The sequence below is a fragment of the Emydura macquarii genome, unplaced genomic scaffold, assembly GCF_026122565.2.
Source record: "Emydura macquarii macquarii isolate MOO-44397 ecotype Brisbane River unplaced genomic scaffold, CSIRO-AGI_Emac_v2 contig_295, whole genome shotgun sequence".
Lineage (NCBI taxonomy): Eukaryota > Metazoa > Chordata > Testudines > Chelidae > Emydura > Emydura macquarii.
Window position 1 is genome coordinate 1,834,587 of NW_027130432.1, and position 26,994 is coordinate 1,861,580.

Here is a 26,994-nt window from a genome sequence, read left to right on the forward strand (position 1 = left end):
TTAGTAAAAGTCAGGGACAGGTCGTGGGCAATAAAAATTCACGGAAGCCATGACATGTCCCTGACTTTTACTAAAAATAGGGCAGGGGGGACAAACAGAGCACTGCTGGGGCTTGCAGCTGCTCCAGTCTCACTGCTTTTTCTGTAGCCGGGGCTGATGGCTCTGCTTCAGCCCCAGTCCCAAGCAGCCACTCTGGTGGGCTGGGCCTACTGCTTTTGGAGCCCAGGGGGCTGACTGCTGATCAGCTATTCAAGAGGCCCCTGGGGTGGTTGCTGCCGATCAACTGTATAGAGGTACCTCAGGCAGCCACTGCTGATCAGCTGTTTGGGGAGCCCCGCCAGGCTCTGGCAGCCCCAGGGCTGACAGCTGCTTCAGCCCTGCCCAAGAAGAAGTCATGGAGAATCCATGACCTCCGTGACAGAATCATACCCTTTGTTATAGACAAGCTTTCAAGTTACACAGAGCTTTTTTTCAGGTAAGAAGAGCTCTGTGTAAGCTAGAAAACTTGTCTGTTTCACCAACAGAAGTTGATCCAATAAAAGATATTAACTCACCCACTTTGCCTCTCAGTGCAGGTGAGTAGTTCCATTGAATTTGGTAGGACTGCTCTCTTATTTAAAGTTAGACTTTACAAAAGCATCTAAGCAGGTTAGGTGCCCAACCACATAGGCACTTTTGAAAAGCCCACTAGGCAACTATCTACATCTTTAGGTATCTAAATACCTTTGTAAATCTGGCCCAAGTGACTAAGTCACTTCTGAAAGTTGGATTTAGGTGCTTTTGAAAATTCTACCCTTTAGCTCTTAGACTCCGGTGGCTGGAGTTATTTTCAGTTGGATTTGAACTATGTCATTCAAGCACTTTTGAACATTTTACCCATTGCCTTTTTTGTCCAGTGAAAGGCCTCCAGCAAAGACTAATATCTGATGCTTCAGAGGAAGGTGAAAATCTGTATGGTGTTTCTATACAATTGCATAATGCATGATGACATGATGAGCTGACAGTTTCCCTCACCAGCAGTCATTTTAGGCCCAGTTTACAAGAAGTATTAGTTTGTATTTACATAGTCTTTCATCTGAGAAGCTCTAAGCACTTTGTGAATGTTAATTTAAAGTTTACGGCAACTCTGTGCAGGAAGCAGACATAATTTAATAGAGAAACAGGCATAAAATGTTCGTATGCTCTAAGGTCAGACAATAAGGCAGCAGCTGAACTGGGAACAGAACCAGTGACCCCAGCATCAACACTAACTACAAAACTGTACTCCATCCATTTATAAACTTATTATAGTAAATATCTCCAAATAATAATAAATAGCAATGTATTTTCCATACCTTATAAAATACATTATCATGTAATATTGAAGAAGCCTTTAACGTTGTCTTTGTGAAAACAAACCCTTTGATGATACTTAGGACAATCATGGTCACCATGCTCATTCCATAGACTAACTGGTAAAAATGCAGTCTGGGGTTATCTGAGATGCTTCCCATGTCACAAGGGGGATATTCTGTTTCATTACTCAAGAAGCTGCAGTTTCTCTTTAAAGCAAATATGTAAAATACAATGATTTAAATGTGAAGACTTTTACTGATTAACATGATAAATGGATAGGGATAAAGGAAGATTGGCCAGCTGAAGTGTGGAGATACCCCAACTATACCACTTTCCTCTAAGAACTTTCCCTGTGCCTGAGTCAGAGGTACAGTGGTATGTCAACTCCATACCGCACTGGAATCTCCCTTGAGCCCTTACACAGGCAAATCCTCACAAAGCTGTCTCCACTGATTTCATGCATCCATAATGACTCTGAATCTCACCCAACATTACTGCTTGCTTTTTTACAAAGAAAAGTATTTTCCAGTTTGAAATCCTACAAATGTTTGTAACAGTAGTCTTCTGGCCATGTTACATGCATCCCTTCACTAGCTTCCTCTTTTTTTAAGTTTTATAAAAAATAATTTTCAGTGGACAACTCCAGTTTTGCCTACATCTCGGCTCTTTTCGCGCGCACGTGCGCATGATGTCCCTCCACTAAATGGAATCAGAATTGCTCGATTGTATTTCATAGGACCTACATAGCTAACTGTTAAAGCAGAGTTTCCTTTTCTGGATGTTGTGGGGTCTTGTGCTTTTGGAGAAGTATCTGCATTCTATGTTATGAAATTTTAAATTATTATGGGGTAGAGCTTCATCTGTGATGTTTCTAGGTCCCACAGACTTGTTACTAGTAATATGATTTGTTAAGTACCATTGTGTATCTATGGTGCTATATAAAATGTAATAATTTTGCCTCCTGAAATCTGCAGTTGGGTTTTAAAACCAACAGACAGCCAGCCACTGCAATCTAGAAGTCAGAGTTCTTATTCTCACTCTTCAAAATAAGGTAATGGTATGTTTTTAAGTGCCAGTAGTTTATAAACCTGACTTTATTTTTGCCAGTCCTGTGTATACGTCTATGGAAATAGAAGTTGTATTGACAAAGCAGTTACCAGAAAGACAATGATTCTTCCTTTTCCATGGAAATGTGTATCAGATAAGGAAAAGTAAAGTCAAGATTTTAAAACACTACTGTAGCTTTAAAAAATTACCTTTGCCTTATTTTGTCCACCTAATCCCTGCTTAAAAAAACAACTGCAGATATCAGAAGCCTTTTAGCTCCTTACTTTTGAAGTATCTTAAATATTGTCAATTTAAGAGGGGAAAAATTAATATCTATTTATATTTTCAAGGACACTGTCAGAAACATCCCTATTAAAAAAACACAAATTTTAACCTGTTAATGATAACACCTTAATTGATTAAGAACCAATTTTAGTTTTCTCCATTAATGATATTTGTTTATATTTTGCATTTTCTTTAGCTTGAAGAATGAAAACAAATTGATCCTTTTTGCTGGAAATTATGCTTCATGGTTCTGATGCACTAACACAAAACTACAAATGATACTTTCTTCCTTTGTAGAGCATTTTGAGATCTACTGATGAAATGTGCTATATAAAAGCTAGGTACTATTATTATTATTATTTATTTTTATTACAGTTTTGGGGTTATAAACACTGCATGTTGGAACCTTATACAAAAGCTGTTTTCATTTACATTTATATTAGGTTTTGTATCGTTAAAAAACCCAAAAACCTAAAGTTTCGTCACTGTCAGCTAGTTTAATAATCATTTATTTAGTGATAGGGAACATGTTCATCTATGAAGGACTTTTGCAGTACTACATAGGGAGCAAGTTTTTACACTTGTTTAAGCCTTACATAGCTGCAGAGACAAGTAGAAAAAAGAAACATTTCCCTCCAACAGTCTTTTGCAACTGGGCTTGTAAAGTGGGGAGTCCATGAACTGGCTAGCTCTGCTAGTCAGCTGCCTGGCGAAGGGGCAAAATGCTGGACCCCAGAAAGGAATGTTGAAAATGACTTCTCCCCAATCCTGTGCAACTAGTTTGCCAGGAAGGCATTGTACTTCTGAGATACAGGGCCTCTAGCGCCCCTCAGCTGGTGAGAAGGCACAGTTTAGCTCTAAATTATTTGTATCTAATGATAATGGGAAATTTAGGTCTTATTTTTGTTTCAGTAAAACATGTACAATAGAGCACCCAAATTAACACAAATTAGTACACGATTCATGTCCATTTATTTATATTCATTATGAAAAAATGTGAAGCGGTAAATCAATCATATACACAGCTTTGAATTCCCAAATAGTATGTCCTCAATGCGTATATGATACAATGCAATCAATTTGATTTTTATATGGCATTCTTAATATTCATTATCTCAGAGTTCTTTACGGAGAGTTCATTCTATGCCCAAAAGGAAGGAAAGGTTTTTGAAGTGAAATTTAAGGTGAGTATGTCAGTCTGTGGGTTGAAGAGAGATGGCAGAGAATCATAGATACAGAGACATACAGCAGCATAAATGAAAGATTAACTTCTGGCAGAGGCCAAAATTGTAGAGGTGGAATGAGTGGGAGAGGAGGGGATTAGATAAATGTGAGACTAAAGAGACAGTGTTGCAAACCAGGAGGGCAGTGTTGCAAACCAGGAGGGCAGTGTTGCATTGGAATGGGCAGGAGGCTGCTGAAAGTGGCAGGGATGTTATGGTCCATATATTTAGAGAGCATGCATGCAGCAAATGAAGGGGTGATTGTAGAGCCAGTAGGCATACCAGTGCTAGTTCTAATCTAAGTAGCATGGGAAACAATAGCAAAGATGTGGTGGCACAGGCTTCTGTGCGAGTCAGCCACACCAGTAGAAACCCACCAGGAACCCTGGCTACACACTTGGGTTGCTAGCCCTTGCTTAAGCTGTGCTGTCACATCTTCACTACTGTTGTTACCCCTGCTAGCTAAAACTGCTATCACATCTTTATTCAGTGAGAGAGAGAAAAATAGTCTCAGAAATATGAATCTGAACAAGCACTGTGTTAACAATGATGACTCCCTGAACTCTTTTAAGAGTGAGTTAAAGTCCAGAGGAAGAGAGTGTGGCCCCCTGAAATTCAGAGAGAAAGGATATACGAAAACAATATAAAGAGAAACTGCAATTGAGATAAGAAGAAATTAACACAAACATGTATTTCATCTGAAGCAGAGTTTAAAGGTAGCCGTATTGCAATTGTCTTAATGCTATAGACAATTAATAATAATTTGCTATGAAGATGCTGGAGTGGAGCTTTATTACTCATAAGTACTTCAAATACACGTGCAACTCTGTTTTTAAGGAGCAGAAATTTACAATTAAGATATTACACTTACCCCTGAGCCCTGTTCTAGCCAAACACTTAACCACCAATTGCTGAAGGCTGAGCTGCCAACCATCAAAACAAAGAGAAGTACAACAAAGGAAGACAGTATGAAACCTGCAAATGGAACAAAAGACCAAACTAATAACTGATGGTGTAAGAGTGATTAAACGTACTATATTCATGTACTCTGATGTATATCTTCTCAGCAAAGACTTTTATTGTTTAATCCATATTTATTCTTCTCTTCCTATAGGTGCAGAACTCCTGTTTACAAGAATGCAAGGACAAGGAGTTAAATCCTGAAGTCAGTTTTTGCTTACTGAAGTCAAGGTGAGCTTTGTCCATGTAAAAGGGTCTCACTCTCATTTAAGTATGTTACTATGCGATTTGTAAACATAAATGCTTGTTTGCATGTGCATATATGGGGTTTGTGGTCAAACAGTTGTGTGTGTACTTTTACAGGCACAGTAATTGTGCCCAGGGCTAACCATAGCCCCAAACAGTATTTTTATATGAGCGGGAGGAAATCTTAAGGGTAAAAATATGCATGTGTATTTACATAAACACAATTTTCCTATGTAATTATAGGATTAGAGATTGTCTTGAAGCAAAATCTTACAAGCACCCTGGAAATCTGTGGGGTGTGTAAATCTGAACCTGATCCAGATCTGAATTTCACTACTGACTTCTCTATCTAATAGGCTGGACTATAACCCCAGATGTGAACTATTCCAAACTTTGATATTGAAATCCCTATCTAGATCCAAATTTTGCTTCTTAGGCCTCTCTCTGACTAGAATATTTCACATTTTCTCTCTAATAAATGTCAGAATTTCTTAAGTTATTATTCAGTTACTAAAATATTTCTCTGTAAAACCCAGTGATCTGTAATTCTAGGTTATAAATATATCAGGACATTACAGTGCTTTATTTCTTGAGAAATACAGCCATTTTGTTGTGTATGCTTGTCTAATTTCAGTAAAGTTAAAGCAGGAAACTTCAACAGAGATAGAGAATGAGTCAATCTGAAATTGCAATATCAGAATTTAGATTTAGTGAAAAACACTGGAAAACTTTTAAAAATGGAAATATGAAAGAAAAACATTCAAATTCAGAATAAAGACATTTTTGCAGAATGTACCTCCAGATGCTTTAATATAAGTGTGATGGGTTTTCCATGTCACTGAACCTTCTTGTTTTTCCTCTTTTTGAATAAGTTGGTTTACAGGAGCTACTACACAAACAAAAAGCATACGTTTATGTAACAAAATGTTTACCTAATATCAAGGAATTCTGGATATGTTAAACCAAAATAGCAACTTAGAAGACTCTATACGGTAAAATACATATTTGTTGCTTTATAAGAAATGCAGTGAAAGAATCCCCACTTCCTCTGGGTGCTGCCATATGGTAAATGTTCTATCCAGTTTTGTAATGGTTTTTGAATTACTAGAAAATCATGATGAGAATTCAAATGTAAATTATATGGATTTGCTAAAAATTATCGATAGCACATACATTTGAATGCAAAATTCTATTGACATTCCTTTTTGCTTTCCTCATCCTTGATAGGACAATATGCAAAGTTCAGCACTAAAGCAGAATAAGAGGCCAAATTCTTCTGCTCCATGTAAGACAGTTATACAGCTGTGTATATCACTATACTGCTAATGTATAGAATTTGACCTGAAGGGAGAGCTTTTATAGCTAAAAAGTAATTTGCTGTCTATATTCATCCTTTACAACATCCCTGTAACTTTGATTTGGCTTTGAAAATGTCTTTTGTTTGTCCTGACCCCATTGTATTTCCTTGAAAGATTTTAAAGGCAGAAATACAACAGTTATTGAAATAATGGTTCCAGCCAATTTGGGCCCTACAAATGAAAAACTCCTGCTTAGTGTTAATACTCTGACCTTTGGTGCTACTGAAGGCTCTGGCAGGCAATTTTAGTCAAGGTAGTTTTAACTTCTTCATACTTGAAAGAGATGTGCTTATAAGTCACAGTGTCAGTTATGCGTATGAAAGAACAGTGTCAGTGCTTACAAGTTTCCATCTTGCAGGACAGATAACAAAATGGGCTCTATCCTATCTTCTCTGCCTCCTTCCTGTACTTTTTTGGCCACAACCCAACTGTTCAACAGGTTACATATAATACATTTCAAAGTTGCTCCTATTCCTCCAACCAGGTTGAAAACATCTCTCTGGTTGCTTAACCCCACTAACGTGGAAGGTGGAAGTAGGACTCCCTTACTAGGAGTCTCACTAGAAAACCCATCCACTCATTGCGTCTCCAGACTTACTACCTGTCCAGCACTGCCTCAGTTGCCATGGAGGCACAATGGCAGGACAAATGTGGGGAAGCTTGCACTGCAATTGTCTGTGTTCTGCTTGTTCCAAAGGGAAAATATCAGCTTACGGTATTCTCATTGTGGCATTTTTCACAAATATTAAATTAATCTAAAATCATTCCAAGAAGTGAAGAGGCAGTGGTGATTGATCTGCCTCTCTGCCCACATGGTCGGGAAAGGCAATTATATTATTATTTTAGTATAATTTGTTTTGCAGTAATGTCTAGGAACCTGTTCATGCACCAGCATCCTATTGTGCTGTACAAACACAACAAAAAGACAAAGCCTGCCCTAAAGAGCTACTAATTAATCCAGATGGAAGTACCTGGGGAGCAGAAATTAGTTGGTGGACACAGCACACTTTGAATGCAGCAATCTCTTTCAAATCAGAAATCTATATTAATTTACAATTAAATTTATTTTTTTGTTAAAAGCAACAATTTTGAAAGAAGTACAAATGAGTCTTTGTAACATACCTGTGTTATTTTCCCTTTGTGGGTCTCTCTCAGGTTCCTTTATGATGTTTTCCTCATCAGACATAACAAAAGCTATACATATGAAAGAATAGTTATCATTTCTTAAACAACGGAGTGTAGGTAGTTCTGATTGTCATAAATTATATTACCGGGATTTTCAACTCCTTCAGAAGAGCTTCCTGAGGAATCACTCTTATCCTGCATTTCCCTTGGTTCTGTCATTGATCCAATCAAAATATTTTCTGGGTCCTGTAAAATAAGAAAAATTTACTTGTGAAATCTGAAACTCTATTTTCAATATTCTAAGGCATGTAAAAGCAGAATGTGTTTAATACTAAGGGCTAAATGTTACCTTTGCTTGCTCCATATAAAGGTTTTCAATTAGCTGAGCATAGCGTCCTTTTTCTTTCATTAAATCTTTGTGAGTTCCCCTTTCATATATTTCTCCATCTTCTAACAAAATGACTTCATCACAGAATTCTAAATACTACAGATGTTTAAAAATGGACCATTAATTCCATAAATATTGTAACTGCATTGGAAATAAATGCATGTGCCTAGTGTTTTCAAACTGAATGATGGTAATTAACAGGTTTCATTTCACAGTTGGGAAAACTTCAGCAATTCTGTGTTCATTTACTACATTCATGCAGGTGTTTATGCCTCTGTCTATACTTCACAATTAAATGTGTAAATGAATTATTTTAAAATGGCTTTCCAATACAATCAATCTTGTTGCAAAGATTCAGCTTAAATTACCAAAATAGCTTGTTTGTGTTCCACTGAAATAAATGCTCTTCCCTTTAATTTAGCCAACATAATGGATTCACTCCTTAGCTGTGCTTATAAATGGTGAGGGCCACTGAGGGAAAGAACTGTGGAAAAAGCCACGTGTAGCTCTATAACCCTGGGGGCTGGATTTGTGCTGGACCCTGCATAGTTTAGTGGAGCTTAAGGGCTAGCTGGCTGGCTATGATTCCAAGGGTCTGATATATCAATTTGAGATTGTCAGAGCACAGTGACACTCTGGTCACACACCCTTCTTGGCATGACCTCAATATGTCCCCTCTGTAGTCTCTCAGGTCCATACATAAAGGGCAAACCTGCCCTGAATGGTACAGGTACAGAGGGGTCTCCTGGTAGCAAAACTGTATGGCTGCTGCACAAGAGATGTGGGGGGATGTTCCAAATGCATAAGGATGCATCACATTTCTGCAAGTTCTCTTCACCCTATTGCCTTTATGAAGTGGCTCTGGCTCCACTGTAGTTTCATTGCCTTGATGAGAGTATTCTTCTTCCTCTCCTGGATCACCCTGTAGACCAGCCAAGATACCTGGCTTGTGTGTTAGGGATTGGTTTTACCCCATGAGTCTATTAGAAAATCTTAAAATAAATTCACATCTTTATTAAACCTAGTACAACTTCAACAATCACCTTTGACCAGCCTTTCCCATTAATCTGGGCTTCTTGCCAGTTGGCAGGCCCCTTATTTTCTCCCAGAATACATGTCAATATGTGATCATTACATTACACATTCAATTCAGATCTGGGCTCTTAGATTTTGTGCTCCAAAATGTAAAAGGGCCTAGAGAGCCTGAGAAATTTGAAATACATGACTATGGAGTCCTTCCTTCTTTGGGGATGAACTCCTAAGGGCATTCCAGATTGTATCAGCAAGCCCTCAGTCCAGCCACCCCCAACTGATTTCAAGGAGGCAAGAGTGCAGTTTTTCTCAGCTCCAAACAAGTGCTTCTTATGAGTACAGTTCTTGTAGTGCACTCATACTAGTGTCTCCTGGAAGTATGCACTAGTGCATTTTCACCATTACCACAAAGCTTTTTTCTTTCAGAAATAATTTAGGCAGTTATATGCAGCCATCTACATTAATACATTATTGAGGTTGCCTGCTAAAATTAAAAAAAAAAAATCAAAGCAAAGGCTCCTACAGCAATGTTAAATCAGCTAAGGATACATATGTAGGTTTTTTTCTTCTAGTTTTTCTACATTTCTGTTTATATTGTTAAATGTTAACCACAAATACACAGCATGGGAAGAGTGGCCAACTTAACCTTACTAGAGGAATCTTACATTTTGCATTTCCTGACTTCTTTTCTTTTTCCTTTTATCTGACTGACCTTAATGTTGCATTAATTTAGATTTTGGCATTTACTACGTGCCAGGCTAATATCTTCCATTAAAGTTGGACATTCTCCTCTAGCATGTACTTTGAGACAGTGTAAAATGTTGCTTCTGTGCCACCTGCTGGCAGATTGCTTTTATATTACTAATAAGAAAAAAATGTGAAAAATTAAATGGGTGTACTAGATCAAACAAAACAAAACAAAAAACAACTGCAGGGATATATTTGCCATTAGGAAGCTATGAGATATGCATTCCAGTATAAAGGCTCTAATGTTGAACAAGGACATCTGTGCTTTAGTTAAGATTTATAGAAAATAATGACTTTCAAAAGGGAGACATTTCCCTACTTCATTAGTGCAAAGAGGAGGGGCTTGAAGCACTGTACTTTAGACTGCAGAGAGATATCTGCTCAAATACCAGCCTTTGTACTGAAGTCTGGTAAGTTTGGAAGTAGAGATGGGAGGAAAAAACTTTCCTGATCTGCAAAATAATAAAATAAAAACTGAGATTTCAGATGCTTGTCCTTTTCTGCATTGGGACAAGTCCAACCATTTTTGAAGTTTTGTGCCCATTCCCAGAACACCCACTAGCAAGGGCACTCAGTGTGGATGTAGGAGACTCAGGTTCCAGTCCCTGGCCTGCATCAGGGAGAGCAGAAACTGGAACCTGTGTCTCCCACAGCCTAGATGAATGCCCTAGCTACCAGGTTATACTTCTAGCAGAGTGGCCTGCCCCTTAAGGGCCAAAAGGCCTGTGGGTAGTCAGCTCTGTTCAATCAGCCCCACCTGTGGTGTAATTAATTAGCTGCTTCCCTGCCTGAATGCTTATTGGGGTCAAGTGATAGTATGAAACATCTGCACCTCTTAAAAGGGCTAAGAAAGCTCTGTTTGAGGGCAGAATCACAGGGAGCAAGTTGGGTTGCTGTGGAAAGCCTTGAGGGAGGATCTAGAAGGACTCCAAGTAAGCAGCCTGGGTGTCAGAGTTGTATCCCAGAGCCAAAGAGGGACTGGAGGGAATTAGCCTTGCACTCAGCACTCTTACCCAGGGTGCAGAGACTTTGGCTATGTCTATGCAGCCTGCAAAAGCTAGCCTCCCAGCATAGCTTGACAGATTTGGGCTCTTGCTACTGTGCTAAATATAGCTCTGTAGATTCTTGCAGTTTGGGCTCTAAAGACTACAGAGTGGGGAGTCGGCTTCAGAGCCTGAGCTACAATTTCAAAGTGCTGTTTACATTACTATTCTTAGAGTGCTAGCCTAAGCCCTGCAATATCAAATCTGTCAATTTGGGATGGGAGGCTTGCTGTCATAGATTGTATAGACATACCCTTAAAGGGAACCTTGCAGACAAGCGAAGGAGGAGGAGGAGCCTGAGTAGGAAGGGAAAGAACATTTTGTTTGTTTGTGACTTTTTGAGTTGGACTTTTGTAACCCCAGAAATTAGGCTGATTTGTGACTTATTTGTAGACCTAAGCCACATCTCCAGCATTGACCAGTGTGTGGTGGGCTGAGGAGTCCTACCTTGGTGAAGGAAACTGAGGTAGGGAGTGTCTGCAGTAGCACTATACTTGGCCAACTGTGGGTGCTCTGGGGTGGCCACATCCTATTACAATGTGTCTATTGTTTTGACCAGAAATTCAATCCTGGACCTGAGAAACCTTCTCATTGAAAGTATTAGTTTTGATGAACCAGCATGTTCTGTCAAAAAAATAGTCAAATTCCTGAACAGTTATACCTAGAGGCTGAGGTTAAGTTGGAGAACAAAGGAAATAGCCAGCTTGAGCTAGCGAAAATAGCTTAGGCACTAAAAGGTAGAGAATTATCAGCAAAGGAAACTATTTTAACCTGTCTGAGCAATGGAAGGGACCCATCCAGGGTAGGTGACTGGTGAGCACTCTCTTTTTGCTTTTGGACCTGGTTTTTCTGGGCACCCAGTGCTCCATTTGAAATCTGTGGGACCTGTACATATGCTGCATCTGAAAATCAAGAGGTTAGTGTCTGGGACCCTATTGATGTATGCTGCGGGATTGGTATTCTGACACTAGGGTAAAAAATCAAGGTCACAAACATAGGACCTGATCAAAAGTCAATGGAGAGACTCCCACTGGCATGCATTCACTTTAGATCAGGTCCATGGAGACTGCTGCTCAATTATTTCAACTTTGTTTTGTAGTTTCTGGTTCATTCATACTGACTGACAGCTTAATTTTCCCCAAAAGTCCTTGTATATGGGCATTATATATACCATCAATGAGTCCCAAATATAGTCTAGTGAAGGTAACTTTCAATGGCTATATTAACTTAATGCAACAAACAGTCAGATGAAATACAGAGGATATTTATTGTTTGTTGTTTACGAGTTACTCATATTAATCTCCAATGGGAAACTAGAGCTCCTAATAAACTAACTACCAATATTCTGTATTTTACTATTATGATTTTTTTCCTATAAAGTAGCTCAAATAGTGTAAAGTGATAAAGATGGCTCCCAATGTCCAATGCTAACAGGTATGAAATGAAGAACTGGAAGCAGTTGATTAAATTGTCCTTACTCCTAGAATGTGTTCCAGAACTGGAAACTGAGATGAAGTCTGAAGAAGAAACCTTTATCTATCTGTCCATATGCTCGCATCAATATAGTACTTGAGTGTCTTGCAAGTATTTAAAAATTAAAATAATTTTAACCTAAAGAGAGAAGGCCAAAACTGAACAAAGAGCAGTCTTATTGATGGCAATAGTTAGTTTCTCTTTCAAAAGGTTAAATAATTCAACTGTGGGAGACTACTTTAATTTACCTTTGAAACTATCTGTGTCCCCAGATTTTAGAGACATTTAAACACTTAATTGGTGCCTACGGTCAGTGTCATATACATTCCACCATTCCATGGCTGCAGATTTTGCATGGAATGCACTGCCTGCTTCAGAATATAAGTTCTCATTTAAAAAAAGGTGTTCCCAGTCTTTGTGATTGCAAAGAAAATCTTGGCATTAGCAAACATGTAAACCAATGCAGTGTTGTCTCTATGAGTGCACCCAACCTGAAATAACAACTCTAAGCCCTATTCACCTCAGTAAGATATTAATTGTGAAACCTAAAGATGACATTTAAAATGAATTAGCTATTTCACTGATGATCATTATAGTAGATCTGCCTAAGGTTGTTCAAGAAATCGGTGTTAGAACTAAACATTAATTATCAGGCTGTTCCACCTTCTACTTTCATGTTTTATTCCTCCAACACAACACTTACCAAACAATCTCCAACATACTGAAAATAGAAAGAAAATGTCTAGTCTATTAAATACAGTTTTGCATATATTGTTTTGTTTGTAGAATTCATATTATTTCACATTGTACTCAAATATGTTTCAAATATATTTCACATTTATAATTATTGAAATAATCAAATTGATTGTTTTAATTACCTGTAGCTGATGAGTTATAAGAACTACCGTTTTTCCTTTAAGGGCCTCTTTTATGCATTCCTCAAAAATGTATTTTCCAACATGTGCATCAACTGCTGATAGGGGGTCATCCAACAAGTAAATATCTCTGTTGGCATAAACAGCACGAGCTAAACTGATTCTTTGCTTCTGACCTCCAGAGAGGTTGAGACCTCTTTCACCTATCTTTAAATGGGAAAAGATCACTGCATGAGTTTATTGGTAATAATTCATTTGATTTTTATATATACATATGAGGGAAGGTTCTCTGCCTACAGTTAATGCTGCACAAAACTTTGCATTATAAGACTGTGTTTTCAGTTGCTTATAACTTTTTGCTGAGGCAGGAAGGCTAAGATCAGGAGAGAGGGCAGGATCTGGGGAGGAAGGGCTACAGGACCAGAAGGCGACAGGAAGAGGCTGGCAGGGACAAGGTCAGAAGGATCTGTAACCACATCAGATCATTCTCCTATGGAAACTGGAATTGAACCCATTATTCCTGAATCTCATAATTCCCTTGTTGTCTAGTAAATAGCTGTGAAATCTACTAGTGAAGTGTGTCTATCCCTTCTAGTGGCAGGTCCACATAGCAGCAGAAGGCTTTAATCTTCTATCTGTTACTCCATTAACACAAGTCATAGAGGACTGGGCTGTGGATCTAAAGACCCCAACAATACTGATGAACTGTAGGGATGGGGACAGGCTCAATATGGTTCTGTAAGACTAAATAGTTATTTCAATTTTTAAGTTTTTAAATAAACTTAGGAAACTAAATTTAAAAATTAATTTAAAAGAATGTTAAGGTTGCAAAGTCAAACACCTTAAAAGGTAGGGAATACTAGAACTCAGGTTGCCAGTGCAACCTTCATTCACCCTCCTTGTGCACATGCTTCATGATAGTCTTTAACTACATAATCACGTGCTATTTTTTTTCCACAGGACCACTGCCTAACTTCTTAATTCCTTCTGCCACTGTTGATGTAGGATTCCTGCTTCATTTGTTGCAGAAGTGGGAAAGTGTGTAATGAATGAGGCAGGATTGTTGGCTGGTCTTGTGGTTAAAGCAGCTAAATACCACCCTGAAGAAGTGGATTCTATCCCTCCTTTGCCACTGAGTTCCTATGTGATAAAAGGCAAGTCATGTAAACCAGCATTTTAACAGATGATCATTGTGTTCCTCATATTCTCAGTACTCAACATGAGACTTCTGTGATCTGATTTGCAGGTGTGCTGAGCGCTCACCGCGACAACCAAAGTCAGTGGAAGCTCTAAGCATTTGGAAAAATCAGGCCCTACGCTTTTCAAATTGGGGACCCAAAGTCAGTTGACATCCTGTCTTCTATGATCTTTGCATGTAGAAATTCTATAGACCGCTACAGGCATTCTGTACACAGACAGCCAGTATGATAAGGTCCATAAGTAGCAGCTGACTTGTTCTTTAGTTCTGAAAAATTATTCAGAATCTTTCAACATGGTTTTTGGTTAAAATTATTCAAATTACTGTGCTAGTTATTGTTACAGCAGAACTGCAATAAAATATTAATATGGTATAAAAAGAACAAATAGGCTTTAAAGGGGGTAATTGTAGGTGCACTCCCCCCAAAATACAATGCCTCCTGAACCTCCTGCTGTGACAAACAGCTTTAAGCCAACCAGACAGTGGGTCATTGCTTTAAAGACACAACTGAGCCTTAAGTTTAAAGATGCTGTATATTCCTACTTAACTTGCTTTTGATTAAAAAAAAAATTAAACTAACAAGCTGGCCAGGCCGTGAGGAAAGCATTGTTGAATCCAGTTATTACAGCATCCTCTAAAAGATTCAACCTGATTTTATTTCAGCTCAAGGAGAAGTAGTATGATGGAGTGTAAAACTAATAATAAAAAGGGCAGGTTTAAATTATTTTAGCATTGCATCTACTTCATTCTAGCCAGTTTGTTGAGATAAAAGGATGAGCGGAACGATGAGACACAGAAAGGGGAAGAAGAGGACGACTAGTATCCCTAAAAAGGGAAGACCAGACACCGTGTCAGTAAAATTATGATTACAATAAATATAAGTCTCTAGTAGAGATGGGTATGACCTGGACTCAAGTGACCCTGAATCTTGGGGAAGTTCACATCAAAGCCAGACTTTGTGCCCATCACTACTTTCTAGTGCCCATCACTACTTTCTAGTAACTATAGTTCTCTGATTCTCCATCCTATTAGGTCCAGGAATCAATTAAATGAAAATTCCCACAGGGTTGTGCCTCTGGTGGAGTGAATTCTGACAGGAAGGAGCATTAAACTGATGAACCTTTCTATGTGATAGTCCAAAGGTACCACAGGATCACTTTAACTAGATGGAAAAGAATGAGATTCTGATGAATGAGAGTGCAGCCTAGTGTCTTAATTTTAAATAGTAGCTTACAAATACAAGGTATCTCAAAGCATTTTACAGTAATAGGTCAGGTACTGGTAAGTGCAGTGATTAGGCAAATATGACAACCATTAAACACTTAATACCTCATACACAGTTTGAATCTGTTTCACTTACAGTTGGCTGGATCAGTAGGGTTACCCTTTAGTTTTCAAAAGATGCCATGGGTTCTATAACTTCCACAGGGACAACCCCCGAATATGGACAAAGGCATATGATTTAACACAGTCTCAAGGTCCCTGCCTTTAATGATATTCTAGCCTCAACACTGCATGTAAGCGTTAACGCTAGGGGTGAACCAAAATCTTGAGGTGGAACTTGAACCTATGTCTTTCCTAATCCTGAAATACGAGTGCAAGGTGCACTCATGAGAGTCCCAGTAAGATACACATATAAAGAAACTTTTTACAGCAATTTATAAAAGAGATTTTAAGGCGTTAAGATGTGCAGAGCCTAATGAGGAGAAGGTGATTGAGGTCAGGTGGTACTGTTCCCATTCCCTGATTGGATCACTTTAGTGATTAATCAGAACAGTGTAAACTGTTAATATTAATCAAATATAGAACTTGAAATTCATGTGGTTTCACTAGTTGGTAAGTTGAGTTAGCTATATTTGTTGAACACACAATTTGTGCAGTTATTGTAATATTTGTAGTTTGTATTTTGAATCTGCAGTAAGACTGTAAACTGTAATTTGCAGACCAAGAAAATTGTGACTAATTTCAAATAATGAATACATTTGAAAATTTCATGATCTGTTCCCAGCTAATAAGCAAACAGGAGAAAAGGCAAAATCCATCATATAAACTAGTACAATTTTTTTATCATCAATACTATCAGTATTAGTTTTATGGACCAAAACCCAAATAATATAGGAATCTATATTATCTAAACCATTATTTCTCAACTTTCTCAGGTTGGCAACCCCTTATTTGAAGTTTAAAAAAAAAAAAGTCATGCACACCTTACATGTATGATAAAAGTAAATTTTGGTGGTTTTTTTAAACATCCGTTATAAGTTTAGTGTGTGTGTGTGTGTGTGTGTGTGTGTGTGTGTGTGTGTGTGTTTTTCAGAAGGTTGACAGAATACTTGACCTTCGAGTGTAACGGTTTACAGGGAGTAGGGATGAGAGGGATTTTTTTTCCCCTTTAGATGGTAATAAAATTTTCCGTGTCTTGTGACCCTCCTAATTACTTTCCATGCTCCTCCTGGGTGTTGCAAATCATCAATTGAGAAATGTTGATCTAAAGATTCAGGGTGAGAGTCTCAGTTGCTGTAACTTGAAATAGCTCCATTGACTTCAGTTTACAGAGTTGAGCCAAGTATCTGTTATAAATGACTAGCAAACATTAACTAAGGATATTTACAGGAACATTGTCTCTGCAGTGAAACAGCTAAGGGCATACTATCATTGTCCACAATCTGCTTCCAGAAGATAATGGCTTCCTTGTATAAAGATGTGGAGTGAACCCTTTCATGTTCATTCAGCTAGTGTGAGGACATAAACCCATTTTCCTTACAGAACTTGAGAGCTAGCAGACTGCACAGATATATACGTGCAACTTCATTTGCAAAGGATATTGTACAAAAGATACCATATGAAAGGCTCTGAGTAGTAAATTCTCACCCATTTTGAGAATAATCTGTCACAAATGTCACCTGCAATTGATGATGACAACATAAAAAGAAAATCCAGTAGGATTCCAAGGCCCACTAACAAATAATGCTTGACAGGATCGTTGACAAACAGTAATGGATTAATTGTAAAATTTATGGGGCTATTGTGCTCTAAGAACATTCTGCAAAGGGGATATCTTTTAGCCATGGTAACAGATCCAGTACAGGAGATCAGGAAATCACAGGCTTCTGCCTGAGATAAACTCTTGAATGTAATTGAAAAGATGGGTGCTGTTGCATTGAATTATAGAACTACAAAAATAGAAATTTGTAAAATAAATACATACAATAAATGATAGCCCCTCTGGAATCTTTTTTTCTGCTGGAGGATGTTTTCAGGGTTATGTCAGCTGTTTTAAGAATTTTTATGTACAACCGATATACTCCAATAATACAGCTTTGATTCTTTTCATTTAATAAAAATAGATATCATTTTGGGTTTGTTCTTTTCTTTTCGTTAAGCAGCAGCATAAAATATTATGTTCATTAAGGCTTTCTTGAGGATTAGGGCCTGATTCAAATCCTGTTAAGGTCAATGTGAGGTTTTTTTTGATTGACTTCAATAGACTTTAGTTTAGGCCCAAAGAGCAATACCTAGATAGCGTGGTTGAGAGATGAGAGCACTCCTCACCCAGGTACTATGAATATGTATGCACATACTAGTAGAAGATATACAAGATCAGTGGTTCTCAATCAGGGATATGTGTAAACCTGGGGGTACTCAAAGGTCTTCCAGGGGGTACATCAACTCATCTAGATATTTGCCTAGTTTTACAACAGGCTACATAAAAAGCATTAGCGAAGTCACTACAAACTAAAATTTCATACAGACAAAATGAGAAAGTAAGCAATTTTTCTGTAATAGTGTACTGTGACACCCTTTTGTATTTTTATATCTGATTTTGTAAGCAAGTAATTTTTAAGTGAGGTGAAATTGGGGTACACCAGACAAATCAGATACCTGAAAGGAGGACAGTAGCCTGGAAAGATTGAGATTCACTGGACTAGACTACTACTGCTGCCCATCACCCTATATACTCTGTGGCAAACTGGATCCCTGGATTATGCGGGAGCACTTTGGTGTCACAGACTGGAAATTCTATGGTGGTTTCATTGAAACATTAAAAATACAGGGTTTTATTTTATGCTGGCCTAGATGAAAGGAGGCAGGAGATAAATCTGTACTCTTTCCCTGTCTCCTTTGCACTTTGTTTCTTTTTTGCTTTCATATGTGTCATAAAATTTGTATGCTAGGAATCGTATAGTTAATATGTGGGAATATGAGTACTGTGTAAATATCTTGGTATTTTCTCTTTTGTGATGTATAATACTTGTTTTATATGTTGGCATCTAGAATTTGTTTGGTTTGTTATAAGGAAAACATTTAATAAATAATAAATAAAAATATTTCATGCTGCCCCCATGTTTTCAGTGTGTTGCAGATTTTTGAAGTGACAACACAGAAATACTTTGTAGAAGCTGTTGGGGGAAGCTGCACAAAGGCTTAGCAGTTGGATAGGGCTCAGAATTTTTGTTACTCCTGAGAAAGTGAGGCAGTAAGCTTTGGACTATGAGATTATCACACTACCAGGATGTACTCAGGCTGTTTGTAATTTTAGAAAGACAACACTGCATGGTTTACACGTGGTTCATATTTGTAAGATTTCTTTTGTGTAACCATAGAACAAGAAATATGATTTTAAAAAATATTTTAAAATCTTTATCTAATGCTTTAATTCAAATATCCAGAAAAAAATCTAGCTTGTGATTCGGTGTGGAATGTGACATTTGGAGGGAGCGGGAAGTTTGGAGTGAAAGTGGGTTGAAAATTGGACATAATAGGAACCTATTGTCAACTTTTAACTAGGGAGAATTTAGCAGCTCTCCATAATATGTTGCAATATTTTATTAGATTGCATAATCAGACTTACTTCAGTCAAATCTCCATAAGGAAGAGATTCCATATCTGACTTCAGACTGCACACGTTGATTGCATAATTGTACCTAAAGAAAATGTTCAGCATTGTTTAATTCCTCAAAATGTAATTTCTTCAGAACAAAATCTCATGCATTTTGAATTACCTTAGCATCTTTGTTTCAAATACACTGATTTGAACCTTATGAATTCAATGACCATGGCTATTATTCATTCCTCCAGATCCAGCCCTTCCCCCCATGTTTTCTGAGTATAAAAGTTCTAGTTATATCATACTGTGACAGACCTGCTTTTGAAGTTTTTATACAATATGTTCATCTGAGCAGATATACAATGTTGCACTCTACAATATCCAACTGAGATGAAGAACATCAAATCTGCAATTCCAGTGTCACATACAATCCAGAAATGTAGGAACCTGAGATCAGACTTTAATTTAAATTTCTCAGCCCTGAATCATGGTGTGCTTGCCATATGTTGAGCCTTTTGACCAGCCAAATACTGAACCTGATTCTCATTTACATTAAGGACTCTTTACACCACTTTGTCAGTGTAAAGAGGACTTACATTATAATACTAACAAAAAAGTATTTGAATTGTGGTGGCACCCAGAAGATAAACCTAATTGTGCTTGGCTATGTACAAAAAACATAAAGACATTGTCCCTGCCCTGAAGAGTTTACAATCATGGACTCTATCCTGGCTGAGCCTCAGAGACCCTGTCTACACTTACCTGTGAGATTTGGCGGCAGTCAATGGAAGTTACGTAAAGTATGCAAAAAACTTGCATAACTCCCGTCGACTGCTGAGCTTTTCTTCTGCGCTCCATCTTCATTGCGCTGCAGCGACAGGAACCGTGTTCCCGTTGACGCAGCACTACACTACTTGTGTAGCTGGTCTTAGTACGTCGATTTCTGGATCGACTGAGCGGGTCTGCACTGACCGCTCAGTCGATTCAGAGAAGTTGATCTGATGGGGGTGAATTTGCTGCTGTCAGTGTAGCCATAGCCAGAAGGGGATAAATGTACCCTAAAGTGGAGATAAATTTACTCTAAATTTACCAGTGCATCTTTAACTGCCAGAGCAGTGTAAAGGAGCCTTAGTGTTAATTGAAGTCAGGTTCTATATGTTTAAAACTATGTACTGAAAAAACAAGGAGGATAAAGTCCAATCTTTTATACAACATATACATGCAAAATTTGTTCTCCTTTCTAGAGAGAATGTGCTAGATGTCTACCTACCAGAATTGGTGTCATATATTAAAAGGAATTGTTCTGTTACTACTGTAAGGTTATATTTCAAATATTAATCTTATGCTTTGCTTGCACTCCATATTTTGCAAAGTTCCAGAGGGGTAGCCGTGTTAGTCTGTATACAGCAAAAGCAACGAGAGTCCTGTAGCACCTTAAAGACTAACAAATTTTTGTGGGCATAAGCTTTTGTGGGCTGAAACCCACTGAACATCTGACAAACTGGGTTGCAGCTCAAGAAAGCTTATGCCTGCAGAAATTTGTTAGTCTTTAAGGTGCAACAGTACTCTCATTATATTTTGCAAAGAATGTCATTTAATTTATCAGCCCTGTTTATGTGACAGTATTCCATGTCAGTTGCACCAAATGCCCTATAAAACATTATTTAATTCCTACCAGATTTATGTAGTGGCTATATGTTCAGAATCTTCTGGTTCTCCTAGAAGAAAATACTACTGTATTAAAGTCTTGCAGTTGTTGCATACCAATTTTGTTTTACAGGGCCTGTTCCTCACTGTCTCACCTTTTTTCAGAACCCTTTTTGGTCAACATGCCTTGGGGAATTTGAACAAAATTTCAGCTATTAATTAACATATTTGTTAGCATAAGTGAAGGGGACTGGACTAGATAACAATTTGTAGTTTGTGTTTGTATGTTGGTTTCTTAGGAAATTTGGGGAAACAAACACCAGAAACCCTGGTGCCCACCCCACATAACGCACACTTGCTACACCCTGCTGGTGCCTGAGCAGTAACATTGTGACATCAGTGGTAATCAGCCATTCATCACTCACCCCCTACAGTTCCTTTGCATACTTGGGGAGAGTCAGTAGTGCCCTGGTTGTCATGGCAGTTGCTGCCTGTGATAACTGATTTACCTCAGACAACCATGACATTATTACAAAGAAGGGTCCAGGAGGAACTGTAATAAAAGCTGACTGTGCTCTTTCGGACTTGTCTTGTGGTAAGTTACACTGTTCCTTTTCAAAGGATAATTATTAGTTTCCTCAGATATAAAATACTTTTCATGTATGTTGTTTACATGCTTTTTTCAAATTGGAGGCTGAGACTTTCTGAATATCTCCAGATTTTTTTAAATATTGGGAAATTATAGGTCTGAGTCCCTACTCAGTTTTCACTGTCACACAGTTTTAAAAAGTCATTTAAAAGTTGTAGTAAAACTGAAGTTTCATTACAAAAACATGTATGGTCTACAGTTTAATTTAGTTCCTTTCAATATATTGGGCAACATGGTACTGAGTGGTGAAATATGGAACTTCACAAAGATAAGAATAGCAATCAAATATATATTGAAGAAAGCTAATACGCAAGTGCTTTAGTTAAATAGTACAAGGGGGCCAATTTAAAGTTGCATGGGCAACATTCCTTCTGGCATTTCCGAACTTGGGAGTGCTTGACTTTGTAAACTTGTAATACTTTTTAGTCTTTAAATTTGTAATTTTTTAATGGTTTTATAGTTTAATTTATTGATGAGTGATCTTAACTAACATTAAACGAAGTGGGTTTTTTGCTTGCTTGTTTATATTCTTAGAATACCTATTATCTTAACTGCATGTAACTGTTCATAATCTAAAACCAGTATTCTCTAGAGCCATTTCCAGGAGATGGTAAATGGAGTTTAAGTAGGATCAGAGAATTTGATATGCTGCTTCAGAAGTTGCTGTAATATGTGAATGCCACAGGAAATTGTTGTTAAATGTCTTTTTCTGATATTCCTATGCCTATAAGTTTTGGTAAAATAGCTCCTAAACTACTTAAGGAAAATAACTTCTTGAATTTTTAAATACAAACAATGTATCTGGGATGTCTAATGGAAACATTTATGTTAAATTTATAGACAGGCAAATTCATTCCATTTCCCACATGGTTCAACTTCAGGAATTGGTGGGTTGAAGGCAATAGCGGTATTGAGCAAAATGAACATCTGAGAGGCCTGGCTGTTCCCCAGCATCTAGCCAGATTTGGCAGATTAGACAGGTGAACAAGTATTTCTTTAAATGAGCATAGGGATTCTCTATCTATTGTCCAGAAAAGTGTGATTGAACAAGATTGGAACTACACAGTTATTAGCAATACAGAGGTAGCTTTTGCCAGTACTTACGGACAGGAACTTGCTAATTTTATGCAGTGCAATCATTGATAAATAGCAGGAATGCAGAGTAAAGTTCATCGGTATTCACAAGAACTCTTCATTGTCTACATTTTTTCCGTATTTCTTTATTTTGAAGTCTCCTAATTAAGATATTTTGTTCCAATTTTGGATTTAGAAAACCTTCTCCCATATGTGTGTCCTGTTGTGTGATATGAGTGGCCCATGTGAATATAAAGGAGAGAGGCATGTGCATGAGGTCTGACCATAAAGGGTAGGTATGTAGCAGGTTGTCTTACCCCTGTAAGCCCTGTTCGCTATGCAAATACAGCTGAGAAAAGAACAGGTATTTCCTATTAAAGAGCTGCAGGAAAAATGGGACTGCTGAGAGAATCTGCAGGAAGGAACAATCTACTACAGGAATCCCTGGGAAAGAGGATACTCCAGGTGGGAAGCCCTGCTAATTGTGGCTGGGTAGAAAGCCCCAGCTGGAAGTTTTTTGTTTTCCTTTCATGACTTGTTTGGACAAAAAATGGAAGCAGGAAGGAAGGGCTAACTAAAAGCTAATTTGGGCATGATTGATGATTCCCCAGGCTGGTGAGTAAGAGTGCAAGGATACAGAAGAATGTGTGCAGTCTGCAGGTCTGTAAAGGGAAGGACTTGTGTGCACATGTGACTGTAAAAGAGAGGGATGCCCACCTGGTGGGCATATTCAGTGTGCTCCAAGTCTATGTACAAAGTACAACTTTTATGACGATATCACACTACGTGAACTAAAATAAAACCGAGTTCCCCATAATTGCACAGTCTCAGTCAAAAACCTGAGGTCCAAATTGTACCTGGATCTTACGTGGGCTTGCAGAATTTTCACCTAGCTTGTTCAGCCCAATAGCAGTACTGTGCCCAAGAGAACATAGGGACAGATTCTTCCCTAAGGAGTAGAAAAGAGGTGAAGACACAACCTCACCCATGTCACTAGTTCATAGTGTAGGACGAATGTGTACCGGGGAATATGCTGCATTCACAGAAGGGTGTATTCGCCTTGCACATCAGAAGTGCTGGAAGGCATTCTACTTCACTAAGGCAGGATGTTTCCTAGTGCTCCTTCTGGAAAGTTGCACTGCCACACTACCCTTCATGCAGGGAAGAGCTGTGTCTTTAAGGCACAAATAAGCCCTGAGATTCAGATTTTTAAAGGTATTTAGGGGTTGCTGTGCTCATCATTGCCAGGCCTAAGTCCCATTTTCAAAAGTGTCTATAGGCCAGGCATGATTTCAATGGAAATTAGGCAGTTCAGTGGTTTTGAAAATCCTAATTGGCATCCATCTGCATCTTTAAGCACCTAAATTCCTTCAAAAATCTGGCCTTTAGGCTCTCTGAAGCCTAAGTCCAATTGAGTTTGTGAATGGAACTTAGCCATTTAAAGCACATGGGGCTTTGCAAGGCAGCATGGATCAGTGCCCAAATGTCTTTTTAAAATCTGGTCCTAAGTGACTAGATAAGCTTTACACATGTCCTGAAAATAAACAGAATAATGTTGACTGACCAATTGTAGCATACAGGAATTGGTTGGTATCCCCTTAAATAATTGGGGGGCTGCTAATGGGCCTGCCTATCTTCTATTGCAGGAGACACCTAACACAGCAGTAGCATATATATGTACTAGGCTTTGTATGGTTTGATTATAGTTAGTAAATATGGTTATTTGGAACCCCATTCTGTCCATGTGTTTTCCTCTTAGTCTTAATGTTGGGTAGAGAATAAAGACACAACACCAATGGAGGACGCGAATTCCATACATCTCCTAATTGTTTATAATTAATTTTAAAAAACAACTTTTAAATATTCTCACAAAACTAAATGCAATATTCTTTGACTGCATTGCATCAGGTAGTAATATCAGAATTCATTAACCGCTACTTTTGATTTCTGGGGATATTTTTGTTATTTAGCTTATGGCAAATTTAACACATTTATTTTCTTCTTATTTTTAGACTCATGCTATTGCAGCTGACATTTGAATACATGGTACATGACAACAAGAATAAGGTGATAATATCCAGCAGTCTGTCAGTCACAGGGACAGTAATGACCATTTATAGCCTAACATTAATTTAACATAACTTTTTAAATAATCCATGTGCCTTTTGAGATATAAAAATTAATTTAAATAACTGACCAGCCTGATCTTTCAATTGGCAATATCTGAAGTCCATGTATGAGAGAGACCTGGAGGTTTTAGTTCTAAGGCTAATTGAGGCTGGGAGCATCAAAGAGGTGATGCTTTCTATTTTGTGACTGAGAATGTTGTATACATCTTGTCTCAGCAGTCATGGATGATTGGTTGTGGAGTTAATGTCTTGGAAGATAATATTTGGCATTAGTGGTTGCAGCAGGAGTACAGCATTTCAGTGGGTGTGGCTAGGAGCATTGTGATCTCCCATGGTGTACATACATGTGTGGCCATGATTAATTACAAGGGTTCTAGTGGAAATGAAGGTGGTCTGGGAACAAACAAATGAACCAGAATAAAGGGAATGGTGAAAGTCAAATAATATTCTCTCCTCTCCATTATTCATGGGATCAGGTAGAGTGGGGAAAACCACATGTTCAGAGGCTTTAGGTCCAAGCCGCAACATACAATAGAAAAGGGGTGTGTGTGTGTGTGTGTGTGTGTGTGTGTGTGTGTGTGTACACGTATGTAAGCTCATCTGTCAAATATGGAAGTCTATCACTAGAGTAAAGTATTAGTAAGGTTTCAATATTCCAATAATTACCTTTCTTCATTGTATTCTTCTCCAAATAATATATTCTGCCTAACATTTCCATGAAATATCCATGCTTGTTGGGACACATAAGCTAATGTTCCATCAACACCTACAGTCCCATCATACAAGTACATCTGAAACAAGTAGATTGTACAATTTTTAATGAAATGTTTTATAGAGGTCTTCTAATTATCATTATAACCTGACTCAAAATACTGGAGAATCAGCAAGGATGCTCATTTTGCTAATGTGTTATGAGTGTAATTCTTTGGTATAAATAACAGGTATCTAGAATATGACTTAAGAAGGACCTATAGTTCTTTTGGCCATTCACCCAAAAGTTCTTGTAACCATTCTCTGTGGTGTCCTTTTTTACCTCTCTGGTCCTTTTCAGGAATAGCTGAGAAGTGGAGGGCTGAGCGAGTGACAAAAGTACTTAAGCATCCATGACTCTACGAGTGGTCATAGTTACCATTGTATGAATTGTTTCCTGAATTTTGAGTTCCTCTTCTGTGTAGCCCAGTTTTCACAGCAGCCTGCCAGGGCTCCCAACTCCCTGGCAGACTGCCAGGTGAGCTGCAGTGGAGCCTGAAAGCCCAAGGAATATATTTTGTTTCTGAAATGTTTTGGTGCATCTGAAATTAAATCTTGCAGATTTCAATCTTTGAAAAATTTCAAGGTTTTAGATTTTCATCCCAATCTGTGATGAAAATTTTTCTAAAATCTTGAAATTCTTTGTGGAGCTGAAATCTGTTTCCTGGCCAGCTGTATCAGTAAAAGCTAAAGGTGCTCATCACCTTTGAAAATCAGGCCATTTATTTGAGTGCGTAACCTTAGGCTCCTATATTTGCAAATCTTAGCCATATCATTCATTTCTTATACTCATATTGAGACCCCCCCACACACGATAGTCTTTCATCCTTTGAGGGTGATTACTAATTTTCTTAGTTTCTCTTTCTTGGCCCTAAAAGTCAAAAGAAAACTACGAACCCAATCCACATTCCTTAATGTCACATTACTAAAGGATAGGCAATAGTTACATTCAGATACATAATTGAACATTCCATCCAAGAGCAGTTTAACAGAAATCCAGCAAATGTGCTTCCATAACCTGTCAGCTTTTTTCAAAATAGCTAACAAAAACCAATTTTACTAGAACAAACAATACCAAAACATTCAGTTAGATAGGTATTTCTCATGCAAAAGAAAAATAAAAAATAATTATGTAAATTATTCTACATGATTAGCATACCTGTCCTAGAAGAGCTGATATGACTGAGCTCTTTCCACTTCCAACATTTCCACAAATTCCCAACACCTTTCCCTACAAAGAGACATATTTTGAAGATAGTTGATATATATTTGTAAAGTAAGACATTTCTCATGTCACATTGCCTACTGTTCTGCAATCATACTACAAATATTTCATGTCCTGTCACACCTACCAATTCAGGAAAGCATCCTTATTCAGGAAGAGCTACTAAGTACTTAATTTTAAGCACGTAGTAGATAAGTGCTTTCCTGCATCAGGGCCATAATGCATATTTTGTTCCCAAGAAGACAAAGTTAAAGGTGTTGTATTTGATTTGATAGAAGCATATAGGTAGACCAAAATAGTGGTATTTTAAATAATGCAGTGATGTAAGTCTTTTTAAAAATCTGTTTTTACTGTGTA

At 37.9% G+C, this 26,994-nt stretch overlaps 1 protein-coding gene across 1 annotated transcript in view; it reads right to left on the bottom strand.

Moving 5' to 3' along the window:
* Positions 1-26,994, bottom strand: part of LOC137154521 (ATP-binding cassette sub-family C member 12-like) — a 64,850-nt gene that overhangs the window by 19,465 nt on the left and 18,391 nt on the right. The window contains exons 10-19 of the mRNA XM_067550239.1: positions 26,572-26,643; positions 25,329-25,453; positions 19,188-19,260; positions 13,141-13,344; positions 7,929-8,063; positions 7,726-7,825; positions 7,577-7,648; positions 5,893-5,982; positions 4,762-4,865; positions 1,335-1,541 (exon numbers count right to left, since the gene is read on the bottom strand). Coding sequence (XP_067406340.1) covers positions 1,335-1,541; positions 4,762-4,865; positions 5,893-5,982; positions 7,577-7,648; positions 7,726-7,825; positions 7,929-8,063; positions 13,141-13,344; positions 19,188-19,260; positions 25,329-25,453; positions 26,572-26,643 — 1,182 coding nt within the window. The remainder of the gene's footprint in view (positions 1-1,334; positions 1,542-4,761; positions 4,866-5,892; positions 5,983-7,576; positions 7,649-7,725; positions 7,826-7,928; positions 8,064-13,140; positions 13,345-19,187; positions 19,261-25,328; positions 25,454-26,571; positions 26,644-26,994) is intronic.